Here is an 18083-nt window from a genome sequence, read left to right as displayed (position 1 = left end):
TGTGTGACCTGGCCATTATCATCTTCATAAGATGATTCTCAGATCTAAGTGTCAGTCTTGTATTTATAACATGCCTGTTAGATATACTTAATCAGACATCTAAAACACAATTTCTCTTTTAAAGTAGTCATAAACTCAACTTGTCTAAAACTAAACTCATTTTCTACTCCCTCCAAAAAAAAAACAAAAAAAAAAAAACAAAAAAAAAACTCCCTTTTCCCTAACGTCTCTGTTACCGTCAAGGATACCATCATCCTCCCTGTCACCCAGGCAGCAAGCCACTTCTTACACCCCTTCCATCAGTCATCAAGTCCCTTTCTACATTTATTATATCTCACCCTCTTATCTCCTCTGACAGTATCACCACACTAGTGAAGGTCCTTATCGCCTCATGTGTAAACTATTATAATAGCTTCTGGTGGGTCTTCCTGCCTGAAATCTTTCCCCACTTCAGTGCATTCTCCACTCAGCTGTCAAATTGGTCTTTCTAAAATGCAGGTCAGATTGTTCCTTCTCCCTTCCCCCCATTCAATAAACTCCAGTGGTTCTCAATTACCTTCAGCATCAAATATAATATTTTCTGTTTGACTTTTAAGGCTCTTTGTACCCTGGCTTCTTACTAACTTCCCAAGCTTCTGTTTTCTCATCTATAAAAGGGGATAATAATAGCTGCAGTGCTTGCATCACAGGGCTGTTGTAGGGCTCAGATGAGAGAGAAAGGCAATAAAAAAGGCATAGCCAAAGTGGAGCAGAAACAAAGAAGCATTTGTGACTTTGAGCAAATTCCCTCATTTCTCTGGGTCTCACATTGTTCTTCTACTTAGTATATCTCAAGATGATCTATAAACATTGCCTATCATGAATATCATGATCAGGCTCCTTACCAATGCAGATCTATTTGAGAAGTCTATAGCATTAGTAGAGGTCATGGACTTTCCAGTAGGAAGCTTAGCAGCCAGTGTAGAAGCCAGTGTTAAGTGTAGAACTGCCTTAAAAGGCAGTTCAGCTGTGATCCTCCTTATTCTGCTTCATATTCACTCCATATTTAGGGGCCTTTCAGCCTTGGATGATGACTTTTCTACATTCTTCATGGTACTTACCAAATTTTGCCTTGTATTATATTTTTCCTATGTATTATCTCCACTACCAAATTGTGAGCTCCTTGAAGTTGCAAACTATTATATTTAGCTTTGTATCTCTCAAAGCACCCAACACAGTGGCAGATACTCAGTAAATATTTTCTAGAAGTATGAATTAATAAAATGTGTAAATAAGGAAGATGTATAATGGATAAATGAAAGGTGGAGTTAATGAGTGGATTGAATTATTAACATGAATGGCTGAATGAATTAAATGTTGAATGGATAGATTAATGAAGTTAATAGATAAAGGAACTGTGTGGATTGATGAGTTGAATGAATAAATGAATATGTAAGTGAAAACAGCTTGAAAATACAGCAGAGACATGGACTCTGCATTCAAATCTGGCATCATACTCTTGCTAGCTGTGTAACCCTATATAAGCTACTTAACCTGTTTTCCTCAGTTTCCTCATCTGTAATATAGGATGTTAATGACACATTCCTCTCAGGGTTGTTGGAAAACAATTTGTAAAACACTTAGCACAGTATCTGTCACATAGTAGGTGCTTAATAAGTTATGTTAAAAATGGGTGAGTGGGTGAATAGATAAATTAATGGATGGAATCAATAAATGGAAAATATAAATGTATAAATGAAGATGGAAGAATAAAATAAGAAACTGAAAAGATTAACAAATGGATGGAATGAAAAATGAATTAATAGATAACATTGAATGAATGATGTTACAGATGGATGAGTGAAAAAATTCTTAATTTATTATTTGAAGACTTCTACAATGTTTCAAGTACTGAATAGGAATGTTTTACATGTCAGATCCAAATATTGAATATGACCTTATATTTGATTTTTTGTGATCCTGAGTCCCAGGAATTCATTGGAACTCCTCAGCATCCATCTGAGTTTTGCTCTGAAATCACATCTAATTAACTCACATCCTTTCCTCTTCACAGGTGAGAGCTGCCTTTAAGCATAAAACCAAGGTTTGGTCCCTCACCAGCAGTTCAATTCGCAACATCAATGTGAAGCCCTTCAACTCTGACATTGTGAGTACCATGTTGTACTTGGGGTGTAATCAGCCCCCCGCCAGCCAATGCTGGTTCTGAAGCTCAAGACAATTTCCAAAATGAGTAGATACCCCACAGAGGAAGTCCCGTCACAAGATGAGGCAAAGATTCATATATGTGGGAGCTTTCTGTGGTCTAAGTTGTTAAGGCTTCTTAGAGAACAGACAAGGCAGTGTTTCTCAAACTGGGACTGACTTGTGATCCTTGACCCAAGCTTTAGGTCAGGAGTAGGAAATATCTGGTCCTTGGGCCATATAATGCTCACAAATTCATTTGCTAAGGCAACCACAGGTGATGATGAGCTGAAAGCTAACATCCTCCAGCTGCTTGAGTTCTATAAGTCGATAATTTAAAATGGTCCACAAAATGATGTTATAAATATCCAAATGGCCCTTGGCAGAAAAAAAGGTTCCCGACTCCTGCTGTAGGTGGATCCATGACTTGAACATGAAAACTGAGCTGATCTTCATTAACATTGTATAGCACTTCAAGGTCGGCAAGGGGCTGCTAGGTGGTATGGTAGACAGAGTTGGAAAAACAGTTCAAATCTGAACTTAGACTCTTACTAGCTGTGTGATCTTGGGCAAGTCACTTAACCTTGTTTGTCTCAGTTTCCTCAACTGTAAAATGAGCTGGAGAAGGAAATGACAAACCATTCCAGTCCTTTTGCCAAGAAAACACTAAATGGCATCATGATGGGGATGGGGTTGGACAGGGCTGAAATGACTGAATATACAATAGCAATAAAGTTTATAAAAAATCATTTTCATATATTTATGTCCTTTGACTTTCACTCTAACCCTGTGAGGCAGGTGCTTTTACTGTGTCCATTTTCTAGGGATGGGAACTGAGAATCAGAATGGATAAGTGATTTTCCAAAGAGGGAGAGAGAATAAGCAGTTACATAGCCCTTACTATGTCCCAGGCACAGTGCTGAGCACTTTTCCAAATATCTCATTTGATCCTCACAACCACCCTGGAACTCAGTAGTCCTCCTGCTAAGAAGAAATGTGTTAATGAAACTTGGGTTCCACACTCCCTTAATATAGCTTTCTTGTTATCAAGACCATGTCCATAGAATCCAAATTGACATCATTTATTAAATACCTTGTCAGATGAAAATTTAATTTTCTGGCTCATGCCTTGGAGATCAGAGATCAGTGATACCTACCCAGAATCATTGAATCTTAGTGTTGGACAGGCCCAGTTTTCTAACAGATACAGGAATTCCTTCCACGATTTGAGAGATGTCATGGAAAGAACATTTGAAGTTATAAGCCTTAGAAGACCTGGGTTTGAGTACTAACTCTTCATTGTGGAGGTATTTTCTCTAGATATTAGTTTCCTTACCTCTAAAAAGAGGAGAATTAGAAATCTTCTAAGATCTAGTCCAGTTTATGGACAACGAACTCACTAGCCAACAAACTAACCCATTCCATTTTTGGACAACTCTGACCATTAAGAACTCTTCCTTGTATTGAACCAGGTTTTTAAAAAAATCAATGATAGAGAAAAGCAGAAAAAATAAGCTTATCAAATCAGTTAACATGTTGTATGATAGAATCAGGATTCATTTAAAATATTGGATGGCTCTAATAAGATAAGACTTAATAAATTAATTTATAACTTGTGTTAAGAAATTCAACTTTATAAGTACATGATGGAGGGGGTTTGGCTAAATACTTTGCATGAAAATGATCTAGGGGTTTTAAGTGGACTTCAACTTCAATAAGAGTCATCCAGATTGCATTAGGAGAAGAATAGTGTTTAGGACTGTGGAAGTGATGGTTTTCTTTAATGTCTTTTGGTTGGACCACATCTGGAATATTGTGCTCCTTCTAAATCTAATAAATGTACATTCACTTGAGGGCTACCAGGATGATGAGAGGGCTTGAGAACATGCTGTATAAGCATCTTTTGATGAAATCAGGAATGAGAATAAACTAGAGAAGAGTACAGGGTATGTGATAGTCATCTTTGAATGGAAGATCTATCTAAGAGTGATTGGATTTTTCTTTTTGATGAAAAAGGGCAGATTCAGGAGCAAAAGGGGGAAAAGCTTGATGTGAGGAAGAAAGAACAAACAAACATATTTCCTAATGGAGTTAAGGAAAAATGGAATGGACTATTTCAGAAGTCAGTGGGTTCTTTTTTCACTAGAATCATTCAAAGAGAAGTTGGATGATCACTAATTGGGTATGTTGCAAAGGAGGACAATTTTCATTCAGGTGGAGGTTGGAGTAAATGATCTCTGAGTGCTAAATGAAATGAGCAGAACCAGGAGATCATTATACAAGATTATACAATAATCAATTTTGATGGACGTGGCTCTCTTCAACAATGAGATGATTCACACCATTTTCAGTGGTTTAGTGATAAAGAGAGTCATCTACATTCAGAGAGAGCACTGTGGGAACTGAGTGTGGTTCACAACATAACATTTTCACTCTTTTTGTTGTTGTTTCCTGCATTTTTTTTCTAGTTTGATTTGATTTTTCTTGAGCGGCAAGATAATTGTATAAATATGTAAGCATATATTGAATTTAACATATATTTCTACCATGTTTAACATATATTGAACTACTTGCCATCTAGGGGAGGAGATGAGGGAAGGGGGTGAAAATTTGAACACAAGGTTTTGCAAGGGCTAATGTTGAAGAATTGTCCATGTATATGTTTTGAGAAAAAAAAAAAAACTTTAATAAAGAAAAAAAAAAGATCTTTGAGTTGCCTATTAAATGAAATTTTGTGAAATCCTCCTAGCTAGCTAGCTCCTAGCCATGGCTCTTAGTACTGTTTTTTTAGGCTCAAGCAGAAAAATTCCCTACCCTTTTCCTCATGACAATCCTTGAACTATTTGATAGAAATGCTCATGTCATACTTCCATCTTCTCTTCTCACTATTCCTATCCCTTTGGTTTGCAGATGAATGGAACCCGACCAGGAACAACACCCACCAAACTCAATACTTGGGACAAGAGCAGCAACTCAGCCAACCGGATCGACTTGTCAGCGGTTTGACCCAGGGGCAACTTCCCTTCACCTTGAAAAGCCTGCCATGTCCTTGGGGCTCAGCCCCCACCAGAGCCCCACCCTGATATTCTCACAGATATTGTTAGTAGGATCCTTTCTCCTCATCACTGCCTGGGAAATGGAAACTGGCTGCCTTGCTTGTCGGGTAACTGGTCATCTTCTTAAGTTCACTCTCTTGTATTTAATGGAGCTCACCCCCTGACCATTAGCAGAATAACTCTTGCCCTGGTGTACACTGGATAGCTTGCTCAGTGATGAGAACAGTGGATAGAAGGAAAGAACAAAAGGACCCTCCCCACACCCATCCCCGCAACGCTGCTGTCTGAAGCCCAGAGTTTCATGGCTACTAGGAACACAGGCTTCCGGAAGGACATGCTTCTGAAAGAAAAAAATGAAGAAAAACTTCTTGTTGATAGTCTGAAGTCAAAGTCATTGCTTCTTTCTGCATTCTCCATTTGTACCTGAGGAGTCCAATCATCCCAGGGATGAATACACAGAATACCAAAGACAGAGGCAAAGGAAAGGGAATCCATCTGAATACCCTAAATACTCTGCCCTGAAAAGAGAGAGAGCTCTGTTCAGCTTTTCATACTGTACTGGAGACTCAAAGCCAAGAAAACTATGACTTCTGCTCTCAAGATATAAATGCATTTAGTAGCCAGCCAGTCTTAGGCAGATAATAGGTGTTTTATGAGCTACAGTCTATGTGGGATATCATATGTACATACATCTACACATTCACAGCCAGTGACATTTACATAAATCAGCTCATATTATCTTCAAATCTGTGCAGAATTAAAGCTTGCTTCAGAAATCACCAGCTTTGATGATACCCACTCTGTTTTCCTGATTGCCTTCCTTCTTAACCATCTGTTGACCCTTAGGTTTGCCTAGAGATTTTGCCAATCAGAACCTTCCAGTTGTAGCTACCTTTATCCATGAAAATAAGGACTCCCTGAGGGCAGCAATTGTTTTGTTTTAGTCTTTCTTATCTATCATTCAGTGCCCAACACAGTGCCTTACTCAAGGTAGGGTTTGAGTTAATGTCTGTTCATTTTTCCTTGCCCCATGTTTCTCAGGACTTATGAATATTAAATGTTGTCGGGATAATGGCATCCAATTTTAAAATAATCCAGCAGCAAATAATAAAGTTGATAAGATCACAGCAAAACGGGTAGTTTCCATAGCTTGCAGTCATAGATGCCTTTGAAATGATTGGAAATTCGTGTCAACCTTCACCTGTGTGCTTTGAATAAATCCTGTGAGAATAGAACCTGTGAGGCAAAAGAGACAGAATGTTTTTATTATAACGTTTTCCAGTGGCTTCTGCCACCCATCATGCCCCTGCCATGAGATTTTACTGCTAAACACATTCTGAAATTTATTTCCCACCAGTCACCACCAGGGGCATCTGTCACCCATTTTTTGAGTGGCTATATATTAAATCATTGTCATGAGCAGAGCTTTCAAATTACTCTAAATGACCATTAAATATTGTAGATGAATTTTGATCTTGGAGTCTAGAGCCCTGGGTTCAAATCCTCCTTCTTATACTTCCTAGTTTATGCCCAAGGCAAGTCACTTTTCAAAGCTTTTGTTTCCTAATTCAGATGAAAATATTAATTGAATATATATAGTTCATGATAGAGAGACTTCTGGGATCAGAGTAAGGGAGATTTGGTTTCAAATCCCATCCCTGAATCTTACTATTTGTGTAATCCTGGACAATCATATAACTTATCCCCAGCTCAATCTCCCCATTTATAGAACAGGAATAGCTATACCAATAATGTTTGCCTATGAGGATCAATGAGCTTATGTAGAATACCTTGCAAACCTGCTATTCTTAAAGGGCTATTTAAATGTCAATTATCATCATGATCAGTGTCAAAGTCTCCCTCTAACTAAGTAGTGAATCCATGATAGGTCAAGTCTTTGAGACTGTTCTTCCTTTTCATTTGGCCAACAGGACCAGAGAAGGGGGAGGGACAGTGGAGTATGTGATGTGAACATGGCTGCATCTTCTGCTGTGAACGTGAACGGGTTGGCTTTGGCTCAATCCTTTTGGAAATGGCAATAATTGTTACAATGATCTCTATGGGATGGGCCCTCATGGAAAACAAGGGCTTTATCAAATAAGTGTGATCCATTGGGAAGTGTGCAAACAAAATACCAGAGAATCATACTGTGATGACGGAGCTCCAAATGTTTATGAAACGTATGGGCAAGATATTTAAACCTATTTTTGATACTAGAAGATGATTTTTTTTTCAAACTGTGACCATGGATGGAGATTGGAACCCATTCCCTTTTCCTCTTTTTGCTGTATGACAAGACAAGTAATGTTAGGGGTGAAATGAATGAGTCCAATTCAGTAAGTTATTAACAATTGTATACTGTGTTTTCGTTTTTGCATGCTTGATTCTTTCTTGTTGGTTGTAATGCATAGGATATAGCGCAGACCCCTCAGCAATGTGGCAATAAGTGTTCAATAAACTTGAAGAATATGCCATTCTGTTGGTGAGATTGTCTCCCCCACTGACGCAAATCACAATCACGCTGTAACTTATCGTTAAGTATTTCTATGATTATAAAAAATATTATCACTTGGGGCCAACCGTGAAGGTCAAATATACCATTGTTTCAATGAGTCTATTTTCTCCTCCATATGGACCTTCTTCCTCTCAGTTGGGAGAATAGGAACTCATCCATGGTTGACCTTTCTGTACGACTCTGCTCCATGATTTCCAGAAAATGAGCTGACTGTAGGGAGGTGCACACTCATGTGCTAAGGGTCTTCTTCCCCTTGATATTGTTTGGACAATCAATGGAGTGCCGAGGCTGTTCAACAATGATAACCCCAGTCTTGCAATTACAACCAAGGAAATATAATCATAAACAAATGTTAGTTTTCCATTAAGGGGCAAATCTTGTTTTATCCAGGATGGATAGTATTTGTTTTAATGCAGCCCCCTAATGTATATTCAATAAATGATGAAGATATGACTTATTATACTTTGCAATGTGACAGATGAATTAAAAGGAGGGGCAAGGTGTTTCCTGTGTTTGCTGAGACCTTGTTGCCGTATCTTCTCAAGGTCTCTTCCTGCTTTTAATTTCCCTCACTCTATGATTCAATGAAATAGATTTTTTTTTTAAACTGTCTATCCCATGTGTTTTGCCCCATAGCTTGAGATCGGAATGGCTTGTAAAGAAATAGTGTATTCTCATTATGTGTGTGAGTGAACCTAGAAGTTAGAACACTGTATTATGACTTTGGAAGTTGGAGTTTTTGCTTCTTTAGTTTATTATTAGTCAAAAGATAGTAAAGATGTGATCTTGCCTCAGCTTGATTCTGTTTTTTTGGTCTAAGTCTTATCTCCTCTTCTTTTCACCGAGTCTGGCTGATGTACCCAGAGACAAACAATCAGTTCAGATTTTCTAAACCTTTCTTTCTTAAGAAATAAAAATAGTGCAATGTATTTATGGGGTTGTATATTTGGGCTTCTGCTATATTTCATCAGTGAAACATAATTTGGCCAAAGATGAAATTGTAATCGAAGGAATTGTGACTTTGTAATAGATTACATCACGTAAATGGTAATAAATGCCAGTAAGGCATAAAATTATGCTGTTTTTTTTCCAAATAAAAATAAGTCTTCATTTTCTGTTAGTGATTTGTAATCTTTTTTTTTTCACCCTAGTCAAACTTGAGAACTATAAATCTCTTCAGAAATCATAAGATTAGTGACTGAGGGACTGAATAAAAGCATTGATTAGGCATCTACCTTGTATGAGTAGGCAGTTAGATGGCTCAGTGGATAGAGAGTCAGAAAGACTTGAGTTAAAATATGACCTCAAATACTAGCTGTATGACCTCGAGCAGGTCACTTCATTCTGTTAGCCTTCTCTGTTGGTTTCCTCATCTGTAAAATGAGCTGAAGAAGGAAATGGCAAATTACAAATCTCTGCCAAGAAAATCCCACGGACTGTACTGGTTCAGGGGGTCATGAGGAATTGGATGCCATTCAATAATTAAACAGCAAAAATCGTGAGGTTCTGTTCTGAACTTCAGGGATAGAAATACAAAAGACAATTCCTACCTGAAAGGAGCTTACTTTCACGTAGGAGGAAGAAAACATATATAGAGAAGGGAAAGAGTGTAGTAAGTATGACTTTAGAATTGTAGTCAGGAAAAACTAGATTCAAATCCTATGTTAGCTATTTAATAGCTGTGTGACCCTGGGAAAGCCATTATCTTCTTGTAGTTGCTCCCTCATGTGTAAAATGATGGGGTGGGATTTAATAGCATCTAATGTCCTTTCCAGCTCCAAATCAATTATTATATAACTGGAAGTGTTAAGCCATTGTGAGTCATAGGAATTTCTATTGTCACCTTCCAATGGAAATATTGATTTGATTTTGGCTTCTAGATAAAGAGGTGGAAAACAGGTGGGGTGCTGATGAGGGATGTATTTAGTGGCAGATGGTAAGAGGTGTGAGGTAAGAATGGGAATAAGCATTTATGAGATATCTGCTATGTGCCAGGCCACTGTGCTAAGAACTTTGTAAATATTATCTCATTTGATCCTAAACTCTATAAAGTAAATGCTATTATAATTCCCATTTTATAGATAGGGAAACTGAGGCACACTGATTGGGTTTAAATTCAGATCTTCCTGGCTCCAGGCCCAGTGCTCTGTGTTGCACCAGCAGCTGCCTCTAAATGGAGTGAATCAGAAGCATGATCTAGGGCTGGCTACACATAGACTTGCTAGGTAATTAAGAATCTTGTCCATGTCCATCATCTTTAAGGTTATCTTTTTAAAGTGGTAACTATCGAAAAACTGGGTTTGTTCTGCTCAGCTTTTCTTTTTTTAATTAAAGCTTTTTATTTTCAAAACATATGTATGGGTAATTTTTCAACACTGACCCTTGCAAAACCTTCTGTTCCAACTATTCCCCTCTTTCCTCTCCCCCTCTCCCCTAGATGGCAAGTAATTCAATACATGTTAAATATGTTAAAATATATGTTAGATCCAATATAAGTTTACATATTTATACAGTTATCTTGCTATATAAGAAAAATCAAATCAAACGGAAAAAACTGAGAAAGAAAACAAAATGCAAGAAAACAACAACAGAGTGAAAATACTTAGCTGTGATCTATACTTGGTCCCCACAGTTCTCTCTCCGGGTGCAGATGGCTCTCTCCATCACAAGATCATTGGAACTGGCCTGGGTCATCTCATTGTTGGAAAGAGTCATGTCCATCAGAATTGATCATTGTATAGTCTTCTTGTTGTCATGTACAATGTTCTCTTGGTTCTACTCATTTCATTGAGCATCAAGTTCATGTACGTCCAGGTCTCTCTGAGATCATCCTGCTGGTCATTTCTTACAGAACAATAATATTCCATAACATTCATATACCGCATTTTACCCAGCCATTCTCCAATTGATGGGCATCCATTCATTTTCCAGTTCTAGCCACTACAAACAGGACTGCTACAAACATTTTGGCACATACAGGTCCCTTTCCCTTCTTTAGTATCTCTTTGGGATATAAGCCCAATAGAAACACTGCTGGATCAAAGGGTATGCACAGTTGGATAGCTTTTTGAGCATAGTTTCAATTGCTCTCCAGAATGGTTGGATCCATTCACATTTCCACTAACAATGCATCAGTGTCCCAGTTTTCCCACATCCCCTCCAATGTTTGTCATTATCTTTTCCTATCATCTTAGTCAATCTGACAAATGTGTAGTGGTATCTCAGAGGTCTTAATTTGCATTTCTCTGATCAATAGTGCAAATCCTAAATTTTCAATAGCCAATAGCTAGCATTTAGCTCTACTGAATGTAACACCAACAGAAAAAAAATCTCTTCCTATCCAAAATGAACTCACAGATTCAGAATCACAGAATCTTCTAGTTAAATGGAAATTCAGAAATGATCTAGTATCATCTACACCTATATTATAATCTCCTCTATAATGTCAGCTTTGTGATATGGTACAAAGAGTACTGAAATTTTGAGTCATGGGATCTGAGATCAAATCCCATCTTGGCACTTTATGAACCTTGAGCAAATAAATTAATCTCTCTAGACATGTCTTCTCATCTGCAGGAACCTTTGATTCTTAAGCCATCTTTTGTTCTTTGATCCAAGATCCCTTTGGCAGCCCGATGAAGCCTATGGATCTTTTCCCCCAAAAATATTTTTAAATGAAATAGAATAAAGTTCATAGGATTACAAAGAAAACCAATTATACTGAAATATAATTATTAATATGGGGAAAAAACCCTTCAAACTCAAGGTTAAGAATTGCTGAACAAGATCTTTGATCTTAAATGTGCATTCTATCTCTTCTGAATCTTTTTTTCCAGTGTTTTAAAAGAATCTCAGGGTTCTTATCTTTTGAATGTTAATAGGTTATCTTCTCGCATAGAAGTTGTCATGCTTAATTGATTAAATTAAGGAACTATATCATGGTTTTGAAAGGAGTCCCATGGCTTTCCAAAGAAGCCAACTATAATCTTTAGGAAATTTTTTCCCCTCACATGGTGTTAAAAAATCTGTCATTTTCACCCACTGCTCCTAATTCTGCCTTTTTTTTTTTTTGGGCAGGCAGGAAAAAAAAAGGTAATCCCCTTATCTTTCAAATATTTGAAAACAGTTATCATGTCTCTCCTCAATCTGCCCTTCCCCAGGCTAAATACCTGCCATTCTTTCAAATGAGTTTCATGTGATATGACCTTGAAGCACATTCTCATCCTCTTTAGGCTCCCTAGATTGTCGAGACACTTCCTAAAATGTGACCCCAGAACTGAATGCAATACTCCAGTTGTGGTCCAATTAGGAAGGAGGTAGAGGGGGCCTCTCACCTCCCTCATTCTGGACACATTGTTCCTTCTACAGTGAGCCAAGTTAACATCATGTCTTCTTTCTATGTCCCTATTGTTGTCTCAAATTGACTTGGGAATCAACAAAGCGTCTGAATCTGATTTTATTTTATTTTATGTCTATTGCACAGACTGTTTATCTTAGCACAGTTTTCCTATCCAGCACTTATGAAGGTTTTTTCTTTTTCTTTTTCTTTCTTTCTTTCTTTCTTTCTTTCTTTCTTTCTTTCTTTCTTTCTTTCTTTCTTTCTTTCTTTTTTTGGCTCAAGTATATGTAGCTATATATTTATCTTGTTTTTTTCTTGTTATATTTTGGCTCAGTGTCTGAACCTATCAAGACCTTTCTGGAGACAGACTCTTTCATCAAACATTTGACAATCATACCATTAGCATCTTTAACCAAGTTACTGATACATATTTTAAATATCATGGAGATGGGAGACAGAATGAGACAGACAAATAGATGGAGACAAAGAGACAGAGGAAGAGAAAGAGACAGAGGGATATATACATAGAAGAAATATGCAAAGATATACAGAGAAGCAGAGATACAGCAAGATAAAGAGAGAGTCAAAGAAAGAGAGAGAGGAGAGAAAGAGGGAAGGTAAGGAGGAAGAGAGAGAAGACAGAAAGAGACAGAGAGAAACAGACAAAAACAGAAAGAGTCAAAGACAGAGAGACAGAGAGGGAAGTAGAGAAACAGAGAGACAGAAACAGAGATAGAGATAGAGACAAGTATATATGTATGTTTATTTATATCTATTTGTCTATCTATCTATATCTACATATACAGAGAGAGATGGAGAGACAGACACTCACAGAGAGAGACAGAGAGACAAGTGTATATGTATGCGTGTGTATATATATAAATGCATATATATATAGACAGAGAGAGAGAGAGAGAAAGAGAGAGACGAAGAGAGAGAGAGAGAAAAAGAAAGTATCATTGATTGACAAGCAATAGATGCAGAGACAGAGAAGAGAGACTTAGTGACAGAAAGTCTGGTAACTCATCCAAAACTCAAAGTTAATCTGCTATAGCTTGTTTTTGATGAAGACATGTTGGCCCTTTGTAATCACCAACTATCCCTTTAATAATTAATACATTTTAGAATTTTGCCTGGAGCCACAGTCAGTGATTCCATTTTCTTCCTTTTGTATCTGAAAATCAGGACACTAGTTTCCTTCTTTTTTGTGGCACTCTTCCCATTCTCAATAATCTTGCAAAGACTATCGAGAGCGTCTTACCAATTACTTCAGGAGTACATTAAGGCTAGGGGACTTTAAATCACTGAGGACACATTGGCCAGCTTTTAACTCTCCTTTAAAAAATATCTAACTCCATCTGCCATCTTGATGATTTCTTGACTTTTGTGTGTACTCTGACAGATCCACTCATCGTTCCCTGTTACCTTTCCTCCTTCAAGAAAACAGTAACAACATAACATCAACAGTAACAGTAACAACAAAAGTAAACTATCTGGTCCTCCCATCACCTTCTTTATGTAGATAGAACTATGATACTTATGACCACTGAGAATGAAAACCATAACTCTCAGCCTTTCCACTCCATTGGAAAACAGGATTCCACTCCTGGCTCTTCCCATTTCTGATAATGAATTTTTTGCCTTATATAGCCCATAACCAGGCCAGCACAATACTTCCTGTGAAATCCTCTTCAATTCATTTTCTCACATGACTTTATGTGTTATATTCTCCAGTGACAATGTAAGCTTCTTGAGGATGAAGACTGTTTTGCTCCATTTGGAATGTATCATCAACAATTAGTATAGTGACTGGCAGAAAGAGAGTTCTTAATAAATTATCTTTGGGCAGCTAGCTGGTGCATTGGACAGAGTGCTGGGACCAGAGTCAGGAAGACTCATCTTTCTGAGTTCAAATCCAGCCTCAGACACTATGTGACCCTGGGCAAATCATTTCACTCTCTTTGCCTTAATCTCCTCTTCTGTAAAATGAACTGGAGAAGGAAATGGCAAATCACTCCATTTTCTCTGCTAAGAAAACCCCAAATAGGGTCACCAAGAATCTAACATAACTGAAATGACTGAACAACAACAAAAATTGTCTATCTGTCTGTCTGTCTGATTCTGCCTACTTATCTGTCTGTCTGTCTTTCTATCTCTACCTACCTATCTGTTTATCTCTATCATTTATCATCTATCTATCTCTATCTATCTCTATCTGTTTGTCTATCTCTACATCTCTACCTACCTATCTATATATCTGTTTGTTTATCTATCTCTACCTACATACCTACTGATTTGTCTGTCTATCACTACCTGTCTGTCTATGTCTCTCTACCTACCTACTTATTTGTTTGTGTGTCTGTTTGTCTGTCTATGTATTTCTACCTACCTATGTATCTGTTTGTCAATCTATCTCTACATCTCTATCTACCTACTTACCTATCTATAAATCTATCTGTCTATCTCTCTACCTATGAACCTACTAATCAATCTATCTCTACTTGTCTGTCTGTCTATCTTTACCTACCTGCCTACTTGTCTTTCTGTCTGTCTATCTCTACCTACCTACATACCTTTCTGTCTGTCTGTCTCTCTAGATGCTGTTTATGACTCTTTTTTTCCTTGTACTCTCCCACTGCAATATTTAATTGGTTGCCAAGTCATATTAATTCTATTTCTACAGAACCTCCCACATTTGTTCTCTCTTTTCATTTCCCACTGTTAGTTTAGGCCCTGATTACTTTTCACCTAGCCTATGATAATCACTTCGTAACTGGTTTTTCCGATTTATTGTCTCTGAGTCCAATCTTTCCTTCGTTGAGTTGTCAATGTAGTTTTTCTACTATGCCATTCATATTATTGTACTCCTCTAATTCAAAACTCTTTCATAGACTCTGCTCTGACTGCTCACTAAAGCATAAAAGTAACTGTTCCAACCAGGCCTCTTGTATTGGATTTGGGTTATGTCCCTGTGAAAGAAGCTGAGAAATCTCGTTTCTGAAAGGGATGATAATGAGGTGACTTCCCTTGATCTTGACCAGATAAGAATGAGAAACCACATTGGCCGGTTAATGTCTGAGGAATATATTCTCAGTTCTGACTCAGCAATCATTCAAAAGTCTCTACTTATGTGATAAACAGACTGGAAGGAATACCTGCACAGACTTTGAATTAGGGAGGAGTGTCCTTCCATCCCATATCATCATGCCTTTCAAGAATGAGGGAACCCAGTTTCTTTTACCTAGGGTTTGGAGCATGTTTGTAAGATATAATCTTGACTAGAACACTACCATTCCTACCAATTTCAAAAGAAAGGAAGAAAAGGGAATACATATTTATTTAGCACTTAGTATTTCCAGGCACTATGCTGAGCACTTTTCAATTAGTATCTCCTTTAATTCTCACAACAACCCTTAGAGATGAGTGCTTTTATTATTCTTATTTTACAGATGAGGAAATGGAGGCAAATGGGTTCAGTGACTTGTCCAGGGCCATAAAATCACTGAGTATCTGAGGGTGAATTTGAACTCAGATCTTCTTGATTCCAGGACTGGTGCTTTATCCACTATACCACCAAGGTGACCTTTGACACCCAAAATTTGGCTCCTACTTTAAGAGTTTTAGCGTATATTGCTTCTCTTCGTTTTCTCTATATTCCTGCTCAACTGAGATATTTTTCACTCTCCTTTTGTGTCCAATCACTTACTGTCATTTTCCCCTTATTTGTAATGCTCTCCTTCCCCAGACCATTTTCACCCACTGATAAAGGTTCTTCCCTTTCTTCAATCCCATCTCTTGTGCTACCTCCTCCCTGAAGCCTTCTCTTTCCCTCCCCATCTCAAGTGAGAGTGACCTCTCTTTCCCATCTCCACATTTCTTGTTTCATCCTCTGTTTTTATTACACTCTCCTTCAAATGATATTCAGTGATATGGACTGATCCTGTGATTTCTTCAGGACAGGGAAATTTCCAAATGAGAAAATTCCTTCTACTAATATAGGTCAATGTTTTCTCTATAACATAGCTTTAGTGAATGCCTAGACCTTTAAGAAATCAAGTTACTTTACTAGGGACACAGGGCCAGCATTTATCACAGGTAGAGATTGAAATTTCTGCCATGGTGTCTTTCACTTACTGTATTTACTATAAAATTTTCATCTTCCCTTTCAATTGTTAGTTCCTGTAGGAGAGACAATGGCTATTATTTTATCTTTTCATTTTCCTCACTGCCTAGCTCAGGATTTTCCTTTCCCACACTCAAATATTTGAAGGATCTAGCTTTCTGTCCTATGGGGAACTGTCTCCATTCACTGAAGATGTCAAAGTATTGAGGCCTTGATAGATTTTAAAATTATAGCTGAAAAGAGCCTCAGAGACCACCTTGTCCTAATTTTACAGAAGAAGAAATCAAAATTCAGTGAGAGAAATTCAAAATAGTTAGCATTTATATAACACATTAAAGTTTGCAAATTGTTTTAAATGTGTTACCTCATTTGAGACAATAGGATCTGTAACATAGGTACTGTTTATTCCCATTTTACACTTGAAGAAACTGAGACAGATTAAGTGATTTCTCAAGGGACATAGCTAGTGTCTGAGGGAGGATTTCTTTTAGCATTTAATTTTTATTTTTGTCAAGTACATATAAACAAAAGTTTTAACATTAAAAAAAAATGAGTTTATATTGTCTCCCTCCTTTCCCTCCTAGAGAAGGAAAACAATTTGAGATACATTATACATGTGAAAAAAACTTTAAAAAAAGATTGTACATATGCAATCAAGACATTTTCATATTAGCCATATTGCAAAAGGAAAGAGACCAAACAAAACAAAGAGTACAGAAAGATTTTAAAAAATGTTTTAATCTATAATCAAACTCCATTAGTTCTTTTTAAAAATGTGGATAGTATTTTTCATTTCAAGTTGTACACAATTGTCTTGGATCAGTGTATTGCTGAGAACAGTTGCCATTCACAGCTGATCATTGTACAATATTGCTATAACTGTGTACACTATTCTCCTGGTTCTGTTCATTTCCTTTTGCATCACTTTATATAGGTCTTTCCAGTTTTTTTTTTCCTGAAGTCATCATGCTCTGATTCATTTCTTTATAAGATAATAGTAATACATCTCAATCATATGGCCCAACTTATTTAGCCATTTCCCATTTGATGGATATCCCTTCAATTTCCAATTTTCTGCCACCAAATTAGAGAAAAATTTTAAAAAATTTTAAAATTAAAATTAAAATTAAAAAAAAATTAAATACTTTTGTACATATAGGTTAAGGGAGGATTTTATTCAGGTCTTGTCTATATCAGTACCAGTATGCTATCTGTGATGTAACTGAGGTCACAAAGATAGTAAGCATCAGGATTTGGATTTGAATTCATGTCTTCTGACTACAGAGACAGGAACCAAGAAAATAGACTGTCATAATATCATGAGTGACACCTGTCTCAGTGGAATCTTCCAATTAAAAAGTTAAAGAATTCCTGAACATTGTTTCTTCAAACATTTCTGCTGGTGGAAAGAGAAGTGGTAGAAGAAACTTAAGGGCAGCTAAGTGGCTTAGTAGAGATCTGGCTCCGGAGTCAAATTCAGCCTCAGACACTTACTAGCTATGTGACCTTGGACAAGTCACTTTACCCTGTTTGCCTCAGTTTCCTCATCTGGAAAATAAACTGAAAAAGGAAATGACAAACTAATTTAATTTCTTTGCCAAGAAAACCTCCAATGGGGTCAGCCAGGGTAGGACCTGACTAATTGACTAAAAAGCAACAGATCTAGTTAAATTGACCAGCCAATAGCCATCACTGTAATGAGTAGAACCTTTCTAGCAATGACTGGCTTCAGGGTTTCCCACATACATCTATGTTCTAATAGAATTTTGGAAAGCTTCTCTTTAAGTAATGAAATACTTCTATCAGAAGTTTCTTTGGGAATGATTATCTAGTTCAACACTCCAAAGTAATGGGAATTTGCAGCAAATA

The 18083-nt window shown here is 37.2% G+C and overlaps 1 protein-coding gene across 1 annotated transcript in view; it reads left to right on the top strand.

Moving 5' to 3' along the window:
• Positions 1–8872, top strand: part of ADGRD1 (adhesion G protein-coupled receptor D1) — a 449125-nt gene extending 440253 nt beyond the window's left edge. Inside the window, exons 26-27 of the mRNA XM_051975862.1 lie at positions 2054–2146; positions 5092–8872. Of these exons, the coding sequence (XP_051831822.1) occupies positions 2054–2146; positions 5092–5187 (189 nt within the window). The 3' untranslated portion in view covers positions 5188–8872. The remainder of the gene's footprint in view (positions 1–2053; positions 2147–5091) is intronic.
• The last annotated feature ends 9211 nt before the right edge of the window (positions 8873–18083 follow it).

This window comes from Antechinus flavipes, chromosome 1 (genome assembly GCF_016432865.1).
Source record: "Antechinus flavipes isolate AdamAnt ecotype Samford, QLD, Australia chromosome 1, AdamAnt_v2, whole genome shotgun sequence".
Lineage (NCBI taxonomy): Eukaryota > Metazoa > Chordata > Mammalia > Dasyuromorphia > Dasyuridae > Antechinus > Antechinus flavipes.
Note: the sequence above shows the minus strand (reverse complement) of the source record. Positions and strands in the feature narration are given on the sequence as shown.